Source organism: Lacerta agilis, chromosome 2, assembly GCF_009819535.1.
Source record: "Lacerta agilis isolate rLacAgi1 chromosome 2, rLacAgi1.pri, whole genome shotgun sequence".
NCBI lineage: Eukaryota > Metazoa > Chordata > Lepidosauria > Squamata > Lacertidae > Lacerta > Lacerta agilis.
The window spans coordinates 44,775,313-44,799,114 of record NC_046313.1 but is presented as its reverse complement, the minus strand read 5'-3'; the positions used below and the strand labels follow the sequence as shown (position 1 = coordinate 44,799,114).

The 23,802-nt window shown below is 39.1% G+C and overlaps 1 protein-coding gene across 2 annotated transcripts in view; it reads right to left on the bottom strand.

The window, feature by feature from the left end:
- LOC117041261 (teneurin-2) overlaps positions 1 to 23,802 on the bottom strand; it is a 479,562-nt gene that overhangs the window by 71,304 nt on the left and 384,456 nt on the right. For both annotated transcript variants that reach the window (XM_033139834.1, XM_033139833.1), the window contains exon 14: positions 6,292 to 6,438. In XM_033139834.1, coding sequence (XP_032995725.1) covers positions 6,292 to 6,438 — 147 coding nt within the window. The remainder of the gene's footprint in view (positions 1 to 6,291; positions 6,439 to 23,802) is intronic.

Genomic DNA, 23,802 nt, shown 5'->3' with positions numbered 1-23,802 from the left:
AACAGCTGCCCTCCCAGAGTGCCCGGTTAGTGGATATTACCTAGTAAAATATTAAAACTTCCCTTTCGTAGTGTGTTATTAGCCACATGTCATGATAAGTATTTATTTGATGTTTAAACTTGCTAAATATTTGTGGCTACTGTTCAGCGTATCTAAGAAGACTTTGTATAAATTAGCTGAATGCATAAAAACACTTGCATTTCTCTCATTAGTCTCAGTGGCCAGTCAAGGGATAATAAATGGATAAGATTACAGATTGTTACAGGATAGCATGCTGGCTGTTGTTTAAGCACATGACCAAGTTCAGCGGAGGGGATATTTTGTCCTGTAAAGAGGTAAGCATAGCAGGTATTGATGGAGGTACAATACTCATTTAGTCAAAACAGAACACTGCCTGCTATCTGTAGATGCTCAAGAAACAGAAGCATAGTTGAGGACGCACTGATGCCACTGTTTGAGTGACCTGCTTTATGTCTCCTGAATATTGCCACCCTAATAGCTGTATCTTCCCCTCTTTTCTTTTCTTTTCTTTTCTTTTCTTTTCTTTTCTTTTCTTTTCGATAACCAGAAGCCTGGAACACAACCCTGGTCCCTGAAAATGATCAGCTGAAACCTCTGGGCCTGCTCAACTGGTTGCAAGTGCCACGTGCCAATTTTTGAAAATGCTAGCACTAGCTCTACTGCACTCATGTCCTCTGTAGCTGCTTTCCCAACTGAGTCATTGCCAGAATCAATAAAGTTAATGTCAGTAACAGTTTTGGGAAGACAAGAAGTGCAAAGGCTTTGTTACAAAGTATAAAAGATATTTTCTTTAAGCTAGAAAAACAAGCAAATGAGGATTTAGTGACTCATGTGAAGAACCAGATTTACTACAGATGCTGCCTATATTTTATACATATTTAAAACTGTCAATAACAGATTCCAATTGTTTATTATAGTAGCAATTTTAAAGATGCCTTTGAGAACCAGGTCTATTGTATTTGCTCTAGGGAGCCTTTTTATCTCCTGAGGTATTGTGGGTATTTGTATTGAGAACCTTATAAATCTTTTGTCTGACTTGAATTAGAGACCCCTGCTGTGGCAAAGCTTGATGAGGCAAGCTAAATTACATGATTTGCTTTTGTGCTGTGAAATACTTGTATTATCTTAACTATCACAGGCCTGATGAAATATCAAATCACAGGCTTCACTGTTCTATAAAAGCAAAGCTTGTCCAAATAATTATTGCAGAAGGGCAGGATCCACTCTTCCCCTTTCCCATTTCCCCCCTTTCGTTTCAAAATTATTTGTTCTAAGAAACTTAAAAACACACATTTACATTCCAATATATGAACAGGGCAAACATGTTCAGAAACAGTATCGCTCTAGAAGTGAATTTACCTATGAAGGGAAGAAAAAATTAATTTACAGCTACAGGCTTAAGTTAGAAATGTAACCAGCCCTCGGTAGGTTGTGCAGGTAGGTTGTGCAGCATACCATGCAAAATTCCCCAGTAATATTATTTTGTGCAAAAGACACAAGTTGGGAAACCTGCTCCTCCAGATGGGGCTTCAGTGGTATATTTTCCTTCATATTGAATAGTATTTTCTATGATGTGCAATATTTTGAAAACCAAAACAAGATGTAATAATAAAAAGGAGGGCTTTTTGTTTGTTTGTTTCAATGGGTATTTATTTATGTGATCAATTATTTGTTTTAGGTCTTTATCACTGATGGAATGTTTAATTTCATTTTTAAGCTGGTTTGAGACTTTCCAAAAATAGGAGCAAGAGCCTGTAAATTATACATAAATAATGATATACTCTGTTTAATTGTGTGTGTGTGTGTGTGTGTGTGTGTGTGCATATGCATACAGGCAGTAGGAGTGGGAGATAGGCTTAGGGGAGAGAGAGAGAGAGAGAGAATAGGCCATATCCCAAATTCCTGGAAAAAATCCTCTTGCTATTATACCAGAGTGTTCTGTGATTTTGGGATATCAGGCTGGCAATGGAAGTAAATGGGCAATGCCATATATATAGATGTTTTATGCCTATGGACATTTCACAATGGCATTTTGTATTATACAAAAATTTGTCAAGACTTTCCAAAGTTTAGGTAGATTTTAATAGGTAAAGTTTTCAATACTGAGAAGGAATATAATTGCAACAAGTAAAATAGTGATGAGGAATATTTTGAGTTTCTGGCTCAATGCTATATGTACATACTGTTGCAGACCACCCCAATCTCTGAGTGGTGCTAGATTCCGGGAGCTCCAGGTGCTTACCTAGGGTTTATGTTTCCTTTTGGAATGAGGCACAGTGGAGACTGGGGTCTTTATGATATATGTTTTATTTACACATAATACAAACTGAGCCCACGATGGAGGGGTTCACAGCATTAATACCCCAAAACTGTGTTGCTTCCACCATAACCACAGCCTTGGATTCAAACGGAAATGAACCATTACTCTGACTCTCTCTCCAGCCAAAAGCACATGGGATTCTGCAGCTATCTACTCACATAACTCCCAGGTTTGCAAGCAATCTAATTGCTGCTATTAACACTGGAAATCCAGAAAAGTCTGCACTTGATAATAACTTTTAGCCTTTTGTTATCCTGTGAATCTTGTTTTGAAATATTTTAATTCTCTGAATTAAGTCCATGGTGTTTTAAATGGTTATATGTGCCATTTTGAGAGATTTACAGATTTAATCACAGTACTGTGAGTATTAGATTCGTCATATAATCTTGAATAACTGTTCATAATCCCCACCAAAGATACTTAACAGTTATTTAGACTACTGAGGACTTGATTAGAAGAGGGATTAAATTTTAAAGGATGCTGCAAAGAGTAAATTAATGGACTTCAAACATCTTTTTAAAACCAAAAAAGGATTCTGGAATGAAAGCCTTTAACAGGGAGTTGGCCTCAGGAAAATGCTATCTTTTAATTAGACTGCCACCTTTGGAAAATTATTTTATAAAAAGCCTCACCTTACACACACACTTTATATATTTAAAAAATCAGTTTCATAAAATGAGAAACAAATATTTCATACGACACATATACTACACCATTCTTTTCCTGGGCAAAGAAATTTATTTAATTTCTGTATGAAAAGGTACTTTATTTTTGTTCCACCCCCACAACAGAATGTGACTGAGATTTCACTGCACCCAGCTGTATTTGTATGATTAATAAGACTAGCAGATATCCATAATTAGGAATGCAGAATTCCCCTCCATGGGCAGGACAGCAAAAGCATACCAGAAATAATTATACTTAACTCCTACAGAGATTCAGACCTGAAGATAACCTGCTTAGAATTCACTCTCTAAACATTTAGTAGGATGACATTCTTTCTTTTAGTTTGACATTTCTACACCTTGGATCTGATTTATGCCTCATGTAAGGCTGAACATGACCCTACCTTTATAAAGAAGAGAGACTACTTAAAGGTATGATTCTAACTAATAATCTCTATATGGCAAACTATAAGCATCCTTGGTTTTGTCTCTCCTTTGTGAGCAGTTTTCTACCTTTAAGGCTGCAGCAGCTGGACATAAGAACACAAAGAAGGAAGCATAAAGAGAGAAACCACCAGGCATCCTGCCCCCTCCTGCAAGCCAGCAGACAGAAAATCTAGTAAACAACACTTTACCTTCTTTAAATGCTTAAAAGTACAACATTATCACTGTTTTCCACTAAAGATAATTGCCAACAGCCATACAATTATGGAGAAATTCTGGTCAAGGGCACCCTGTGGTGTAACCCTATAGAAATATTGAAGGGAGAAGAAGCATGAAAATTTGTTAACACAGCAGCAGTGTAGAATAAGGAAACAGACTACAAGAACAAACGAGTATTGGGTCACAAGTAACTCAAATTCAACAGTTATGGGGATGTCACAGCTGGCAGAGACAAATGGAGAGGTGAAGCTATTATGGAAATCGGAAGATTTCTGTGAGCTCTCTTATGAAGAACACCCAAAGAATTTAGAAAAAGCAGCTCCAATAGAGATGAAAAATGATATTCAGGGCTTAGCAGAAAGAATGGCTGGTTTTAACTCTTGGCTCAGTCACAAGTTTCCTCTGTGACATTGGGCAAGTCCTTCAGACATACACTCAAAATACCGGTACTTTCAGAAGTGGATTATTAAAAGAGCTAGTGGCATGTAGCTGCGGGTATATGTGAAGGTGAGCCTCCAGGATAAATATTTTACATAACCATGAGTCAGCTACTGAGAAGATGCCTGTGTGCTTCTGTTGTAGTAGTTTCTGCAATTTTTCTAGGATTAGAACGTTTCCTCATCCCATGGCTTCTGAATACTTGGTCATAATTGTTGAAGCTATTTGGCAAACTTACTCAAATGTGTATCTTGATGTCTTAGAATAGTTTTTCATGTTGGGAATGCTGCATCAGGGTTTTTATTAAAACATTTATAAATACTTCTTGAAATGATGACAATACAAGGAGAAATTTATTATTTGAAAATGCTGAGGAATTATTTAATGTTTAACAGGGCAATTAGTTTTGTTAATTATCACATGACACCAGGTACTGTACTGAAGACTTCATGAAAAGTTGATAAATTCTGATCTGAAGTCTACTTTTATCAAATTTTTGAAAAGGTTGCTTGGAAAGGAATGTTTCTACAATGACATACGTGGCACTGAGAGATTTAGACATCATTGCATCCACTATTTTTGATCAAATGTCAAGTTAAATATTCAATATTTCAAATGAAGTAGCAATAAATTATTTTTATTACAATAAACAATACAGTTTGTCAGTTTGGGGAAGGGCTAGTTAGAGCTGAAATCATAAATGAAATTATAAATAGATGGAAATGAAATTGACAGGTTCAGAACAGACTATAGAGAAAGCCTTTTCTAACGGAAGATATCATTCACACAAATAATTCATTTCTACATTGTCTGGCGATGGCCAAATATTACACAAATCCACGAACAATAGACATAATAAACCTATTGCATATAACTTCTAAGTGAGGCCTCTGTGTTAAGAGGAAACATGGTCCTTGATTATCAGATACTATGAGTAAAGAAAAGGAGATGCTTTTATGACCTGTTTATGACATTTCCAGATTTAACAAGCTGGAAACACAGAGTAATGCATTAGATGGCATAATGGGCTGAACCACCAAGGCAATTATTCTGTTCTTATTTACACAGCTATTTTGGAGGCAGCCATTACTGTTTGCAATTCTGACAAGTACAGTTAGCCCAATAGCTCCAGGGAGATGTATGTCCCCAAGGTTTGTTCCAATACCTTAAAATGTAAGCAAATTATAATGCATTGCATCAGTGCTTTTTGCTTGTCTGGTAGCTTTGAGAAATATATTGAATGATCCTGGGACTGAACCCTCGCCAAAACAACCCTGGGTGAAGGAGCAGGATGAATGCTAACAGGGCTGGCTTTGGGAAGGAGGCGGGAAGGCACCCCCCCCAGCCCCTGTGCACCGTGTGAGGGAACCAGTCACGCTGCCCTAAATCCACCTCTGGTGCTAAAATGAAATAGGTAAACACTAAATATGGATTAAAATCATTTGATCAGCAGGACTTTAAAGCACAGCACAGGGATCTTGCAAGTAGCCTGCAAAGAGCACTGTGTGGCGCTTTCAAACATCTGATCCGCAGCACTACAGGAGCCAGGTGTGCAGTGCCTTCAAAACTCCCCACACCCCGATCGGCAGACCTTCAGAAGGCCCTTGTGGGCTTCAGAAGCCTACCCATCTTTTTATCTGCCAACATGTGATGTCCTATATGATTTCAGGTGATTGGCAGCTGGCTTTTCAACTGCATCTCTGAACGTAGAATATAAAGTTGCTTGTGCTCTCTTTGTCTAAGATTCTGCCTGCCATCTTTGCTCTAACAAATATTTACAGTACTTTGTAAAGTATCCTACTTAATCAGCTGTGTCTTTGATTGACTAATGTGTAGTGCAGGCTGCTTTTCTGGACTTTTAGGTCATAAAGGGTGCATACCTGAAGACAGGACCGAGTCCTAAAGTTCTAAACCACACAATTCCCAACTGTAAACTCCAGCAACAAAAACCTTAGTTTCACCAGAGATGAATGAAGCTCTACATTTTAAAAAGAAGTCTTTAAGGTCACATCATTTCCCCCACAAGAGCTCTTCTTTCTCCATCTCATTTGTTTCAAAGGAAATGTAACAACAACACTTGACAATAGTAGGAGAGGGGGTCTTTCTCTAGTAAAATGACTCATGACGAAGCCGCACATAACCCTCTGTTCTTTCGGGGCTGGGAATTGGAAGACTTTTGCTCACCTCCCTCATTATCCTTGTTATCAGCACAGGAGGTTTCCATAGCAACATTGCATCCAGGCCCTCTCCAGCCGGTCTGGCAGACACACTGCCAGCTGTTCTGACCGAGTGTGCATCTCCCATTGCCATTGCACAAGTCAGGGCAGCCATCTGGTTGAAGAAATGAAGAAGATAAGTACAAGAAATACTATTTGCACTAAGATTCTATGCACATTAAACAATGTTACTGTGCACTCAAAAAGAAAGCTGAAGGCTGTATCAAACATGCTTGCTGGTGTAAGGAACATCTTTTTGCTTAGAGGATGACTATGGGAAGTAGAAGGCAAAAGAGAAATAATATGTAAAAACACATGTAGTCTTCCGTGTCAAAAATGTATCTTTAGGGTTGATTTTAATAGCAAAAAAGAATTAAGCTTCTACGGCAGCTAGATCTTATTCCTTCTTTTTTTTTACTTTTGAATATCTATAATCTTATGACATGTTACTAGCTCCATATAAGCACCCCCCCCCCCAAAGAATCTGAGACTGTGGTTGGATTCCTGCTACAAGTATCTATAAATTATTAGGGGACAAGTGTAATCTCAATAAAAGGAAATTTAATCCACATGCATTTTTGCTATATCAGGTTACTATAACCTAGATTGTGGGCTTGTACAAAACTCTGAAATAGAGCCACATTTCAGAATAAATGTGCACTTTATACAAAATATGGTTATGGGTGGGAAAATGAGTGCACTTGTTCTTCTACTTGGTGTCATATCTTATTACCTGCAAAGCTTCCTTAAAATAGAGCAGAGATCATTTGAGGACTCCAAATTATTAAGGGTGTCTTTCCTTACTTTCAATTAATTTTAGTCTTGGATTAGCCTGGGTTTTTAATATACACACTTGGAATTCTGCAGCAGCCAAAGGCTACAACCAAACTACTCAGGAGTAACTATGTCACAGTAAAAATTGCAGCCTCCCTTGTACAAAAAAACAAGGTTAAAAAAATCTAATAGCTGAAACCCCTTTCACAAATTGGAGGCAAAGTAATTTGTGTTCTGATTGCATAATTTGCTGAGCTGCAACACTAATGGATGTGGAGCGGTGACTCCTGCAGCAATGGAATGTCATGACTTGTGGAGTTGCACTAACACAATGAACTGGCCTATAACTTAGAACCACAGGATCATAGAATGTGCCTGTGATGCAGCAGAGAGTGATTTATGCGCACCAGAACCACCCATCAACAGCTGTGGTCTAGCACAGCCAAGCAAAGCTGTCGCATGAAGAAATTCAGTGGGAAATTAAATCTAAACAGTATCTTTAAGCCTTCCTGGGTAACAGCTACAAATATATACAAGATTCAGGAATAAGATGATGATTCAGTGCCAACAAAAGAAACAAAATCCCACTGAAGCCACAGTTTAACATACTACAAATAAGCAGTATTTTGACTCTTTAACCATAAAAATAAATTAAAAATTGAACTGAAGTGAAGTTACTTGTTCTCTCTTCCCTTTCACTGAACACTTTTTAGATGGATTTGGATATTTATTAATGATCTCGCACTATTTTGACATGTGTAATTACATGGAAGCTAACAATTTCAGTAGGTCCCTATGATCTGTAAAGTGAGTAGTTCTGTTTAAATGTTTCATTGTTCTGAACATACAAATGAGTACAGGCAATTCTGACCACACAGAAAAGCAAAATATTAATGGATAATAGGAAAGCTTTGGCAGTCAGCATCCAGAAGGTAAAAGGGTCTCAGAGGAAATAGGACCTGTACTTTTTGATCAATAAAACAAAGACATAGAGAATAGGAATCAGGAACAAGAGTGCTTGAGCAACTTCTTTCAGGAATATATTTTCTCATTCATGCCATGGCATTTGATGCATGAATGTGATACAGATCAAAGGCTGGTAAGCTAACCAAAAGGACATGATCTGATCTATAATGGGAATATCCAAGATGCTTAATTATTATACAGATCATGCTATTTTATAATCTCAGCCTCAAAAAATAGTCACACTGACATCGGTATAATTACACAAAAGTTTTTCAGGATTGTGACCAAAAATCCAAAAGAATCAGTTTTAATGCCAGAAGCAGTAATAAATATGAATATGGGTGGTGCCTCTTGGTTATGACAGCTGCACAATATCGGAGATAACATCACATATCTTGCATCTAAACAATGTGCTTGTTTGCTATGATGAAGCTATATATATATATAAAATTTGATAAAAATCCTTGGTGCTCATAGCAGGAACATTCAAGCAACAACCCCCCACAAAAAAACATCAGGGCATGTTTCCCTATCTTGAAGGGCAGTAAGCACAAGCATTGGTGTTAGAAGACATCCTCTGGGGAATTGCATTTTCTATGCCCTATTGCCTGCATAGGGATGCAAAACAGGGCTGTGGAATAGAAGTCAGAAGTGGCTTTAGAAATGGGGTTAGAAGATGACATGAGAAGTTAATAATTAAATTGGGTGGGAAGGGGAAGCTCTTGGGGTGAATGGGGGGGCAGGTTGGTGAATGGAATGAACATGGGCACAGCCCCTAGTATAAGGTGGAGGAGAAAGACATACTTCTTCCTTCATACTTCTGCTATGGCATAGTATACCACCCAATTCAAGAGACGGGTTGAGAGAGCACTAAAAATTTCATAGCAAAGTGCAAGATGTATACATCTAAACCTGGCTTTCCGAAAAGACAACTATTATGCCCATTTTTACTTTTAAAAAAAAGACAGGGGACAACTTTAAGGTACAATTTGCAACACTCAGCCTTAATTCTATGCCTTCATATAATCCTTTCTATTTGAACAGAAAGTATGTGTACAGCTTTAGGGAATTGGATACTTCAACTTATTTTAGGTATGGTGTACCTACTATTGCTGAACCATTATGTCTAATCTGGTCCATTTGTTTTTTGAAGGTAAACTGTTCACTTTCCTTTCACAGCTAGTCCTTGAGCTCTCTGTTGCTACTGCCAACTGTGTGATGTTCAGTAATGTGGACTTGTTTTTCACAAGCCTAGAGAAGGGAACCTCACTTTAGAATTGCCAAGAATCACCACATACTAACAAGCCCTATAAAACTCCTTCTGCTGCTCATAAAGTGTTCTTAGAAAGTACTATTCACCCTGCTCTCAGGCAGAAAAAAAGAAGTGCTTGCATTATACAGGCACTAAAGGAGGCAAGTACTCTGTGCAGTCTAAAATAAAGGGGTTTTATTCTACCTCTTCAGCATGTCATACATGCCGTCTGAACGACCACAATGCTACTATATCAAGGGAGGCATCATGCTGCAGGACATCTGATTTGTTTTAAATGTAAAATGAACATTAATTGTGAATATACAGTATACACTCTGGGTTTTCTTGTTGAAGGGAAATTGGAGAGAGATAAACAGATCAGAGAAGCAGAGGGTTCCCCCCCCCCGTACATCTGAGCAAGATGAAAACATGAACAGTAGGAAGCCAGCAAAATCTCTGAAAAAGTTTTCATTGCAGCTGGGAATTAATGGACATGACTTTGCTTTTAGCTTGAAGAAGGAAGGAAGGAAGACTATAACGGACATGGTGTTGCTAGGAAACACTTTACCACCACAGCAAAGTTCATTCCATTTGTGGCCTTCCAAAGACAGATTTTATATTTCATAAACATATAAAAAATCAGAAACAGTTTCCATTAAAATATAATAAATACCTAAAAGCTAGTGTATAGATAGTCCACAATGTGATCTAATTATTTACGTCAACATGGGTTGCTTTGTGTATGTGTCCCTTTTAAAAAGCAGCGTAAATGAAGGATAAATTTAGCTTTGACAAAAAAGCTCTAGGTACAAAGTAGTGGCTACTTAGGATCTTTATAAATGCACAAAAACACGTTAAAATTATCTCCACATAAATATTTATTTGGCAGACAACACAAAACTGCTTTGTCAACCATTAGATGATAGATAGATGAAAGATAGATAGATAGATAGATAGATAGATAGATGATAGATATAGATATAGCTTGTCTTAAGAGCCCATTTATACAATACCTAGATGTCTACACAATCATCTATGGAGTAATAATTGCTGTTAAAAGTGTGTCCATTATTTTCATGCAATATACTTACATTTCAATCTAAATTACTTGCCCTAAAAACCTCCTGAATATGTACTGTATAAAGGCTGGTGGTGACTGGAGTATCATGAGATGCTTATATTCATCTAACAGTTACTAAGGCTCTTTACCAAATTATCTTGAAGAGCAGGAATCAAACTCTGCATGTTGGAATACTGCTAACATTTTTATAAAACTCCAAATGCTCTCACAAAGAATTCTGTTGCGACACAAATGAGTACTATGGGCACTTCAATCAGGGGCGGAGCAAGGGGGCGGGGGGCGGTCTGACCGGGTACCGCCCTGGGAGGGGTGACACTCGGGGTGGCGCCCCGCCCCCGCGATCGGCGCCGCTGGCACGTGTGGGGCGCAGCAAGTTTTAAGGCTGCAGCGTGCGAATAGCAGCACAGCGTCTGTGCTGCTGTTCGCGCGCTGCAGCCTTAAAACTTACCATGCCGTCACACGGAAGGGGTGCCGGCCACTTGCACCCACCATCAGGTGTGAGCAGCTGGCACCCCTTCCGTGCGGTGGCACGGCAAGTTTTAAGGCTGCAGTGCGCGAACAGCAGCACAGACGCTGTGCTGCTATTCACATGGTGCAGCCTTAAAATTGCCGTGCCATTGCACGGTCAGGAGAGGTGCTGGCCGCTCGCGCCCGCCATCTTGGGTGGACTGTGCATGTCTGCACATGCGCAGTCCACCTGGGATGCTGCGCGCACGCCGTAACATCAGGGCCCGGGCGGCAAAGCGGCACCCTACGTCCCTGACTTCAATCATTCCTTACTAAAACTTGAGCCAGAGTTTTAAAGTAAACTGGAAACTTAATGCAAGCAGAGTATCCCACAGATAGGTACACTGCTGTAACCCTATAAATCTGAAATATGTTAACAAAAGATATTATCAATGTGCCTCTGAAACAGAAGGACATTATACTAGGACGGGTTCCCATTAGCTTCACATAATACACTACTTTAACTATGCTAGTGCAGATGTCTTAGTCTCTAAATTAATATACAGGTATATTTTCATGACAGCTTTTTAGCCTATCAGTTATTTAGAGCAACAATAGCCCTATCCAGGCCCATGCAGAGCTTGTCTGAGGCCTGGGGTGGCAGTCTTGTTAGAATAAAGTTAACATTAATGGGATTTCAAAGGTGGAATTGACGGGGGGGCGGGGAGAGGATTTCTGAAAGGCAGTACTTTGTCCTGGATCTTAGGCAATCCATCGAAAAATAGCAGGTTTTTGGCGTTTTTGTAAAAACAAAACAAAACACACAACTTTTGGGGTGTCCTGGCTTTTACTTTTTGAAATATGGCAACCCTACTATAAACTCAATCAAAAAAGCAGCTCGTTCCTGGCGGGACCTTGGCTGGCTTAGCTCAGCAAGGCCCGGGGTAAGTGTACCTGGCTCCGCCCACTGTCTGTACAGGCTTGGCAATGTATGAACAGGGGCAGGCTTCCCTAAGTGATGGTTCCCTAAGTGATGACAAAATCCCCTCCCCATATTTCTTATTTTCATGCTGTCCTACCTCTTGCTTTCCGTTCTGCACTCCCTCAGTTCAGTGCCCTAAAGAAGGGAACCACCCACACCACCCTAAATCTGGTGTTGGTTTAGAGGCAGGCAACAGCTCCCGAAACTGTCCCTTAGATAATATGTTGTGGCTTCCCCATCCCCGTGTCCATTGCATGACACATAATTGTCCACACACAATGCACAGATGTCAGAAGTGGAGTCAGAAGGTGCACCTTGTGCTCCACATATTAATCCTATGTGTGGACAGAATGTATTAACACAAATATTGACTTCATGTGTTGCAGAGATACAACATGGGAAACATCATTCTCTGCATTAAACAGCATAGTTTTCTTCCTTACAATATATAACAGAAAATGTTTTATAAAAAGCTCTCTTTGTTCAACTGCAGTATACACAGTCGAGCAGGTAGCTTATCAGAATGGGCAAATCAAAAGTAAATGAGGGCAGAGCTCTTGGATGTCTCCAGCAGTGTGCCTCAACATGATCTAGCAAGACCACATATCTGGATAAGAAGTTACCTTTTCTTGACCTTTTGCTTCTCAGCTTGCCTAAATCAATATTAGAGGATTGGTAAAGGCTATTAATTAAGACAATGAAATTACCTGACTCAGTAAGTTTTGTAAATTTATTGTTTTTGCAATATCAGTGCAAAGATAGATGATTAAAGTTCTTTTATATAAGAACAAGAAACAATTAGAAAATCCCCATCCTATACTATATACTATGGATAATGGTATTAAAGTATAAATAAATCACTGTGAACTTGAGAGCATAAATCAACAAGACCCAAATTAACATGGTTTCCTAGTATAGGATTCTATTTTCATTTCAAAATTGATTAAACTTCCATATTAAGTCTAGTTTATCAATGGTGGAACTTGTTAAACAGCTTAAGTAAAATGTATGCTAAGCTCTCAAAATGAGTTACCAATTTAACTCACATATTAAACTCCAACTAAACTTTTCAGACTTGGAATATGGAGAATAGAGTGGTATTGGTACATAGGATTTGGTGTGGTTTTTGTTTTTGTTTTTAAGTTTACAGTATATGGTTATTTGTAGCGGGTATTAGACGTGGACAAATATGTAAGTTTCTGTTTCTTTCCATTCCTCATTTTTCCAATCTTAAATTTGGTTGTTATAGTTCCACATCAGTTTGCAATTTCTTTTTAAAGGCTTCATGAAAATTTCTCAGCATTTAGTACAATTCCTCCCAACAACCACACTTTTGTGAAGCAATTTCCGCTCAATTAATGCACACACACTTGTATTAATTGAATAAATGACAAAATAAGGGGTATAAAAGTGGGTCAACAACATTATAAGTTAAAAGCTTGTGTGGACGATGTTGTTTTGACATTGGAAAATCCACTAGAAAGTGTACCGGTGGTTTTGGAGGAATTAAAGGTGTATGGTAACTTAGCAGGTTTTAAACTAAACAAACAAAAACAACTAGTCAAAATGCTAGTCAAAAATATGGATGCTCAACTCACGAAAGACTTGGAAAGAATTAGAGGCATGAAGAGTGAAAAGAAAGTAAAATACCTGTGGATATGGTTAACAGTAAATAACCGCAATATCTTTAATGATAATTACTCAAGGGCTTGGAAAGAAATTAGAAAAGATTTGCAAATCTGGAGTAGAATATTTTATGATTTTTTTTGTCAATTCCTTGAAATCTTTGAAAAGAAAGATTTTTCGTTGTTGTATTGTTTTTTGTTTGTGCTTTGTTGATGTGGAATGTTATCAGAAAAGCGCACATGCGCGCACAAACGCACACACATGGTTCTTTCTGGGGGGGAAAGAAAAGCATGACTGATTTTTTCCAATAAGGTTGAAAAATCAATAACTCCTATGGATTGTACCTTGCACATTCCTAATGAACTCAGACCCTGGCATTCTTACAGCTGCATTTCTTCTCTGTAGAATCTATAACAAGTTGAAAAGCCGTCTATGGTTTTATTTTGAAGAACGGGGAAAGTGATTACAAACACAGATTTAAGCAGCACTCAATGAAATTTAGTCCTGCCGGATGCATTTGTATCATGTTAAAGGTATTGTTGACAGATTCATATGAGATTTAGTAAACAGCATTAGTTTTTGAGATCAGATTAAACCACAGAGTATTGTTATACAACTGTTGTTATATGAGTTTACAGAGAAAAAGGTTGCCTTTTGAAAAACAAAGATACTATGGGCTCCTGTCAAAAAGTTACCGTACTTGGTTCCCTCAGGAGATGAAGTATGATGAATACAGAGTGCCATAAATCTGTCTGCATCTAGGAAGAATTGCACTTCTAGGCCATTGTAACACGAAGTAGACTACTGCAAATACTACATATCACACAGTAAGCAATCTTTAACCGAGAACCCAATGATTTTATAACTTCTGAAAGTCTTAAGGACATGGCAGCATCCTTGTTCTTGATTTCATATGGCAGTGCATTATATCCCAGCACTAATAGCAGCTCAATCCAACAGCTCACATCAATTTAAAGGGCTGGTTCAGACATAATACTAAACCAGGAATGACAAACTTCTCCCTTTTGGCTATGAAGAAGAAATTTAGAAACTAGTAAAAAGCATGGCCTCAACTGGGTTCAAAGACTGGTTTAAAACAGTCTTTCTTTTTTATGCCTTTCTTTTATGCCTTAATACACTTGCGTATTTGCAGAAACTAAGGCAAGGTATTGGGACGCGGGTGGCGCTGTGGTCTAAAGTTAACCACTGAGCCTAGGGCTTGCCGATCAGAATCCCTGTGACGGTTGAGCTCCTGTTGCTCGGTCCCTGCTCCTGCCAACTTAGCAGTTCAAAAGCACATCAAAGTGCAAGTAGATAAATAGGTACTGCTCCGGCGGGAAGATATTCCCCCCCCAAAAATTTTTTTTATTGAATTTTAGCAATAAAGACACACATAATACAACACACACTACAAAAAACAAAACTACAAAACAATACAAAAAAGAAAACTTACACACACTTATTTAGCTATCCTTATCCTCTTTCTAAACAATATTTTGGGACTTCCTCACGTCCTCTCTTCTGCGTTCATTTCTCATCTTCTTTAGTAACTTTGTAACATTATAAAATCTTCCTTCTCACAACTAATCTAATCTTACACATCCTAATCATCTTAAACCTAAAATCTTATTCCTAATAAAATAAACATTGTACAACTCCAACTTCTTATATCCTCTCTTAACTTAACTTCTGATTGCTATAGCCTAAATATCTTCTGATTCCAATTTCATATGTTTATTAATCACATCTTTTCAAATAATTATGCTTTTCTTCCAGTTCTCTTACACCGTTTCCCCCCCCCCTCTGGTTTCAGAATTCCGTGGTCAGCTATCCATGTTTCTCCTTTAAAAAGAGTCTACCTTCACCCCACACCTTTCCTAGCCATTCTAACCCTTGCCTTTCTCCTTCCCATCCCCCCCAGATCTTCCCCCCAAAGTCCTCTCTTTCCAGCTCCAGCTCCTTCATCTTCTTTTATTTCACTCATGCCCAATTCTAAATTTGACATTCTTAGTTGAATCTTCTTCTTATCCAGGTTGTATCTTACTTCTTGGTGGGCAACAACTCTAACATAGTCATATAGTATCTCTTCTTCATTCTCTGTTACATGTTGCATTTTCTTCTGTTGCTGTCCTTGAACTCTTGGCCTCTCACTCCAAGAGCTCTCTGATCTGTCCAAACTCTGGGCTCCAAGCCTCTCACACTTAAAGAGCCCTTCTTGTTTTCCTGATAATACATTCTTGTAGTCCACCTCTTCTTCAGTAATTTTACACAGTTCTGCAACCTTTTCATCCGGTAAATTCAAAGTGCTATCTGCAAAGACAGTTCCAATCTGGGCAAACTCCTCTCTAACCCTCTGCTTAAGAGCTTCACATTTCTGTTGAAGCAAATCACACTCAGCTAGGAGCCTCTGCTGGAAAGCTATCAGTGTTGTGTCTTCCATTCTATCAGCTTCAAGGACACCGTGGGGTTTGAAAAACAGGAAATGGTGGGGTCTCAGTGACTTTCCTAGTATACATTACAGTCCAGCCCAATGGCCGCCATTTGCAGTCTGACCCGAACTCCTTAGCCCAGAGGGTTAGCGGTAACTTCTTTTAATTTATAATCCACAGGAAGAAATAAATCATAATACTCAGTTTTACCCCCAAACAGGGTTTTCTACGGTTTGCAAAATCAGCGATCCACTTAAAAGCAAGTCTTTTGCGCCTACAGCTTTTAGTTGTTACTTTGATCTTGCCGCTGTCAGAGAGAGACGGACTTCCTCTTTTAATCTCTCTCCGTAAGCCGAATTTCAATAGATTTTAAAAAACGAATTGCACTCAGTACTTACAGAGTCCTTCTTTTTAATCCAAATCAGGGAAAAGCAAAACGCTCATAAGCCGCCAGCAGCCGCTGCTTTGTGTAGTCGGGGAAGTGGTAGATCCTCAGTACTGCGTGCTCCGGCGGGAAGAGAAATGGCGTTTTCGTGCGCTGCTCTGGTTTGCCAGAAGCGGCTTAGTCATGCTGGCCACATGACCCGGACAAACGCCAGCTACTTCAGCCAGTAAAGCGAGATGAACGCCGCAACCCCAGAGTCGTCCGCGACTGGACTTAACGTTCAGGGGTCCTTTACCTTTAAGGCAAGGTATTACCTTTTTCCAGATCCAAGCTACTTAACAATGCCATTTCAAAATTCCTCCTCCAACCCATTACACACACAGTACCACAACAAATGTACTGAGATACATGGCTCCTAAGAGACAACAGCTATCCTAGTCACAAAATTCCCAAAGGAGGGATTGCTTGTATATGGGAAAGTGCTCCATTTCAGACAAGGTCCCAGATGGAAAGGCTCTGCTGTAAGACCCCCAAACCAGTCCAGGGGCTATGGCAGACATCTATCAGTTCAGGCGGAGGCATGGTGTTAAGTACTGAGTTGAATAGGATCCGAAGTGCAGCAGACTGATTGGTCCTAGAACAATAGGATTCAGAATGCAGCAGTCTGATTGGTCTGCAGGAGCCACCCAATTCAGCTCCAGGTGGAAGTGAATCTGCAACCTGATTGTCATACAGGAGTATCCCAGAATTAGCCAATCATGTGGGGCCCGCTGTGTAAATAATGTATATAAAGCAGATGTTTTGGGGAAACTTCAATTCCTCGCTACTATGAGCTGAATAAAGAGCATCAAATCCACACTTGACTTGGAGTATATTTCACTGACGACAAAGGTGGGATCCTGCTGAGCTGACTGCCACACACAGCACAGCAGCACCGCCACTTGCCACACCGCTGCCTCACACCGTGTATCCAGGCTTCAGCTCTGGATCCCAAGGAACTCAAGATGACAAACGACAGAAGCTTCTCGTCGTTCAACCCAGCATCAGGAGACTGGGAAGGGTACGTTTCACCTTCCTCCTAGAAGCTAAAGGGCTCACCAACGAAGCCAAGAAGAGGGCAATATTCTTCAGCGTCTGCGGAGAGGAGACGTTCGAAATCGCCCGGGCTCTCCTTGCGCCTGAAGATGTTGCTACCGTTCCTTACAAAACAATAATGGAATGTGCACCAAATGAAAATAAAGCAGAATTTTTTAAGAATTTGGAAGATAAACTGATTGAATTTATGGATCAGAAATTGATAGTGATGGGGGACTTTAACGGTGTAGTGATGCCGGAACTTGATAAATCTTTTACAAAGAAGACGGCAAGAGAAGGTAAATTACCAAAATCATTTTTTGATATGACGGAAAATCTAGGATTGGTGGACATTTGGAGGTTGAAACACCCTACCACAAAAGACTTCACTTTTTATTCAGAGCCGAACCAGAGTTTTGGAAGAATCGACCACGTTTGGATTACAAAGGAATTAATAGGGAGGGTGTCTAGATGTGAAATAACACCGAGAACGCTGTCGGATCACAATTCGATTGATTTGGATTTAAAGAACAAAGAGAAAATCCCCACAAGATGGAGAATGAATGACAGTCTATTTGACGACTCAGAAGTGATAACCAAAGCTAAACAAGAAATAACAGAGTATTTTAATTTGAATTTACAGAAGGGAACCGGACTGGACGTGGTTTGGGATGCGAGCAAAGCTGTAATGCGAGGATTCTTGATACAAAAGAATAGTCACCAAAGAAAAAACAAGGAAAAAAAGAAAGAAGAAATCTTAACTCAATTGATGATATGTGAAAAGAAACTGATATTGAAACCAATGGATGTCCAATTAAAACAGAACATAAAAATATTGCAAACTCAGTTCTCCACGCTGGTGAACCAAGAGATTGAATGGAAAATTAAACAGATGAGACAAAAGAGTTTTGAATCAGCTAACAAGACAGGAAAGCTACTAGCTTGGCAATTAAGAAAGAGACAAAATCAAAATATAATTAATAAATTAGAAATTGGAGACGGTGTAATAGAGGATCCAAAAGAAATAAAGAGAGCTTTCCAAAGATATTACAAAGATTTGTACCAGCAGGAGAAGGAGAACAAGAAAAAAATAGAAAAGTATTTGGAAGAACATAAATTGGAGAAAATATCAAAAGAGAAATCGGATATCCTGAATACTCAAATTACGGCGTTGGAAATACAAGAAGCAATAAAAAGAATGAAATTGGGGAAATCTCCAGGACCGGATGGACTTTCGGCAAAATATTACAAAATACTTAGCGAACAGCTGATTCCAGTCTTGAAAGAAGTAATGGATAATATTTTAGAAGGAGGCAAGATCCCAAGTACTTGGAAAGAAGCTTATATAACTTTAATTCACAAACAAGATACAGATCGCTTAAATGTCAAGAACTACCGACCAATTTCTTTATTGAATAATGATTATAAGCTTTTTGCAGATATTTTAGCAACAAGATTGAAGAGAATACTGAATGAAATAATACATAAGGATCAAGCCGGATTTCTTCCTGGTAGACAGTTAAAAGATAATGTAAGACATATTGTTGATGTGATAGAGTATCTGGAAACCAGGAATGAAAAAACGGCTGTACTAATGTTCGTGGATGCGGAAAAAGCTTTTGATAATATTTCTTGGCATTTTATGAAAAAGAGTTTGGAAGGAATGGGAATAGAGGGATCTTTCCTGAAAGGAATTGATGCGATATATTCGGATCAGAAAGCAAAATTAATAGTGAATAATGAAATAACAGAAAGTTTTGAAATAACAAAAGGCACTAGACAAGGCTGCCCGCTATCACCGCTATTGTTCATAACGGTCCTGGAGGTTTTAACGAAGAGATTGAGAGAAAGTCCGGAAATAAAAGGAATTAAAGTTGGTGCAAAAGAATTTAAATTAAAGGCCTTTGCAGACGATTTGGTAGTAACGTTAGAAGAACCCCAGAACAGCGTCCCGAAAGTATTAGAGGAGATGGAGAATTTCGGACAATTAGCAGGATTTAAACTGAATAAAACCAAGACAAAGATGATGGTAAAGAATATGGAAAAAGAGCGAATTTCAGAGATAGAACAAAAAACGGGTATAGCAGTATCAAAGAAAATAAAGTATCTGGGAATATGGTTAACTCCAAAAAATATCAATCTTTTTGAAGATAATTATCAACCTGTTTGGAAGGAGATTAAGAAAGATTTGGAAGTATGGATTAGACTCAAGCTTTCCCTCAGTGGAAGAATAGCAGCAATCAAGATGAATGTTTTACCGAGGATGTTATTCTTATTTCAGACAATACCAATAATCAAGGGAACAGGACAGTTCAAAGAATGGCAAAGAATATTGAGTAGATTCATCTGGCAGGGACAGAAACCAAGGATTAAATTGAAATTATTGATTGATAAAAAGGAAAGAGGCGGCTTCGCCCTACCGGATTTGAAGTGGTATTATGAAGCTTCCTGTTTGTGTTGGCTAAAAGAATGGATAACATTGCAAAACACCGATTTGTTAGATCTAGAAGGATATGACAATAGATTCGGATGGCACTCCTATCTCTGGTATGATAAGATAAAGGCTCATAGAGGTTTTTTAAATCATGTGATAAGGAGGGCCATCTTCGAAGTATGGGAAAGGAACAAAAGACTCTTAGAGAGCAAAACCCCATGGTGGATCTCACCGATTGAAGTCCTTACTTTAAAAAAAGTTAACATGGAAGGTAAAAGGTCCACATATGAGGATTTGCTGATGAGAACAGAAAAAGGTTGGAAGTTAAAACCATATCACCAGATGGAGGATCTCTTTACAGGATGGATTCAATATCATCAAGTGCATAATTTGCTCTTAGAAGATAGAAAGATTGGTCTTGAAGATAAAAAATCTAGATTTCAGACTGAGCTATTAGAAGGTAGAGGTAAATTTTTAACAAAAATGTATGATTTGTTGTTGGAATGGTATACTAAAGATGAGTTGACGAAAGAGGTGATGATAAAATGGGCAATGGACTTTGGGCACAATATAGATTATGATGCATGGACTAAACTATGGAACGAGACTTTGAAATTCACCGCGTGTGAAACATTGAAAGAGAATGTTTATAAGATGATGTATAGATGGTATTTGACTCCAGTAAAATTGTCAAAAATGTATAGAATGCATGATAAGCTATGTTGGAAATGCAGACAAGAAGAAGGTAGTTTTTATCACATGTGGTGGACTTGCAATAAGGTCAAAGGTTTTTGGGAAGCAGTCTATAATGAGCTTAAGAAGATGTTTAAATATACTTTCCCAAAAAAACCTGAAGCCTTTCTGTTGGGGTTGATGGGAGATGAAATAGCTAAGAAGGACAAAAGACTGTTCATGTATGCGACAACTGCTGCAAGAATACTATTAGCCCCAAAGTGGAAATTACAGGAGTTGCCTACAATTGATGAGTGGCAGGCGAAGATGGTGGAATATGCTGAACTGGCAAAACTGACCGGCAGGGTCAGAAACCAGGATGACTCGAGGTTTCAAAGAGATTGGAGTAAATTTGTGGAGTATCTAAGATTGAACAGAGGAAGTTTAAAAACACTTGTAGGACTGGAATAAACCTTTGACAAAGACTAATAAGGTTGTAATACGAACTGCGCGACAAAATTGGACTAGAAAACCTGTTGACGTGGAGGAGGGGAGTCAGAGCTCGGCAGAGCTATAGTATTGCATTGTCTATTAGATATGATTATTCGTTGTAATTTGTTATTTTTTGGAAAAACAATAAAAATTTATTATATATATATAAAAAAAACAATAATGGAATGTTTGAAGGGGCACTTCTCGATGCAGCCCTCGGTGGTGGCTTGTCGAAATGCCTTCTACGCAAAGCGGCAAGACCCCAGGGAAACCATAACTGGGTTTGTGACCTCCCTCTGCCAAGCCGCTTGGTTCTGCAGCTTCGTGACCACCTCGTCAGTGGCCTTAGGGATGAGAAGCTGCAACGACGCCTCTACACCAAGAAAGAACTAACATTCCAGGTCGCTCTGGAGGAGGCCTTGGTAGCAGAAGCCGCCGAGAGGTCAACGCCTTTGCTAAGGTACAGGGCCTCCAGATTATCCTTCATTGAGGAATCCTACAGCTAAAGTATGACAGAGAGAGACATAGATATGCTCCAGGACAGTGAGGGACAAAGTTGTGACAAAGCTGTGACAAAAAGTGATGATGGATCTATATATTTTGAAAAAAACTTATTTTCCAACACTTCTGCACTGCTGATATCTTGAAAAATGGTTCCAATACCAGAAGGTCACAGGTAAAATGTTTATTGTAAAGCTCATCCTTAGTGTGAACAGCTTCTGTGAAGCCCTCCTAATCCCTTTCTTTAATCTATACTATATGCAGGGACCACGTGTTGCATGTACTTTCTACTGACTACTACATTTGGGCTCCTTCATTGTACAAACTCCTTCTATTTGCACACGGACTTGGGCTCCTTCTATTTGTAAAAACTTATTCCCCCCCCAAACCACATTAAATGATCAGTAGTGTAGTCTTGCTTGTCCAAAGTGCAGCATATCTCCATTAGGGAATGGTTGCTGCCGTGCTCATAGCTCATGAACAAAGCAAAGTAGAAAACCTGTTGTCTCCTTTATTCATCTTCTTAGTTTCCTTAAGACAACTACAGCCATGGGATAAATTGTCATGCAACCATCTCAGATCAACCTACAAATACTCCCTTTAACATAATTAATACATTTTGCTTTCTTGGATCCATAGTGAACAACAACTTGCTACTTGAAGAGGAATAAAACATTTGTATCAGGAAGGAGGCCTTGACAGAGTTGTGAAGTATGTTTGGAATAATGCCAAACTAACCACCAAAATGAAAGGGGCTTCAGATGATATTGAATGCAGGAAGACCAGCAAGTAGTATAAGCTAAGGTTATTATTATTTATTTCATTTATTAATCTCTTCCTATGAAGCGGATCAAAGCAATATTATAAATATATATATATAAAACAGTTGCCTATAGAATAACAGTTAAAACAATTACAAACCAAGCACAGATACTGGCTGGGATAAAAATATCCACTTAGAAGGCTTGTTGAAAGAGGAAAATGTTCAGCAGATGCAAAAAAGACAATAGAAATGATGCCTGCCTGATATATAGCAAGTCACAACACTAAAAGCCCCATTTTGACATTGTGAGGAATGAAGCTCCTGATAAGATGGTATTTGCAGGATGCTCCCCCCTGCAGAACACAGAGACGGATTTGGTATATGAGGGATGATATTATCTTAATTTATGATTAGGTAAGATTACATGGAGGGACCCAGGTGGCGCTGTGGGTTAAACCACAGAGTCTAGGGCTTGCTGATCAGAAGGTCGGCAGTTCGAATCCCTGCCACAGGGTGAGCTCCCGTTGTTCGGTCCCAGCTCCTGCCCACCTAGCAGTTCGAAAGCACCCCAAAAGTGCAAGTAGATAAATAGGGACCGCTCCAGCGGGAACGTAAACGGCGTTTCCGTGCGCTGCTCTGACCCGGAAGCTGTCTGCGGACAATCGCCGGCTCCCTCGGCCTATAGAGCGAGATGAGCGCCGCAACCCCAGAGTCGGACACGACTGGACCTGATGGTCAGGGGTCCCTTTACCTTTACCTTAAGATTACATGGTTAGGTAAGGTTACATGGCGTGCTCTGGTTCATGGGGTCACGAAGAGTCGGACACGACTGAACGACAACAACAAAGGTTACATTAATGGTTTTAGTGTCACAGATGAATCCCGAAGGACTTTGCTGGTAGACTGAAGAGTATTGCCATGAGACTGAATTGCATCAGAGTACTGCACTTGCTGCCCATTTACTACAGGCCCAATTTAAGGTGCTGACTGCAGTGTATAAGATGAGAACTTGAAGTTGTGTCTCTCCCATGATCTGTCAACCTGTGCCTTAATATTTTTAGGGGAGTTTCTGCTGGTGGTATTGTCTATAAAATTTAATTCAACGGGGACTCAGAGCCGACTTTTCTTTTATATGGTGTCCCAGTTGTGGAGACTTTTTTCTGGTGGTGGTACAACTGTTCCTCATACAATTGGTCTTCAGATGTCATATGAAGGACATATTTATTCCTCCAAGCCTTTGGAGATTACTGAGCTGACTCCCGGTTGTTTCATGCTGAATTATTTGCTGCTTTTAGTATTCCTTGTGGTTTTTGGACATGTTTCATAATTTAAATGTTGATGGGTGGTTTAATAAACAAACAACATCTGGAGGGGCACAGGTTAGCCAACCCTGTTCTAGACCCTGTTGTAGAATTTCACCCTGAATTTTACCATGAGGCATTGCAATGGAAAATGAAAAATATAAAGTACATTCATCAGTGGAAAAGAATTTATATAGTATGTAAACACATATTTGGATGCACTTTTAACTGGATGCTTAATTAGCAGATTTTCTTAACAGCTTTCTTAAAGCAGTTATGGTCTGTTGTGAAAATCCTTCT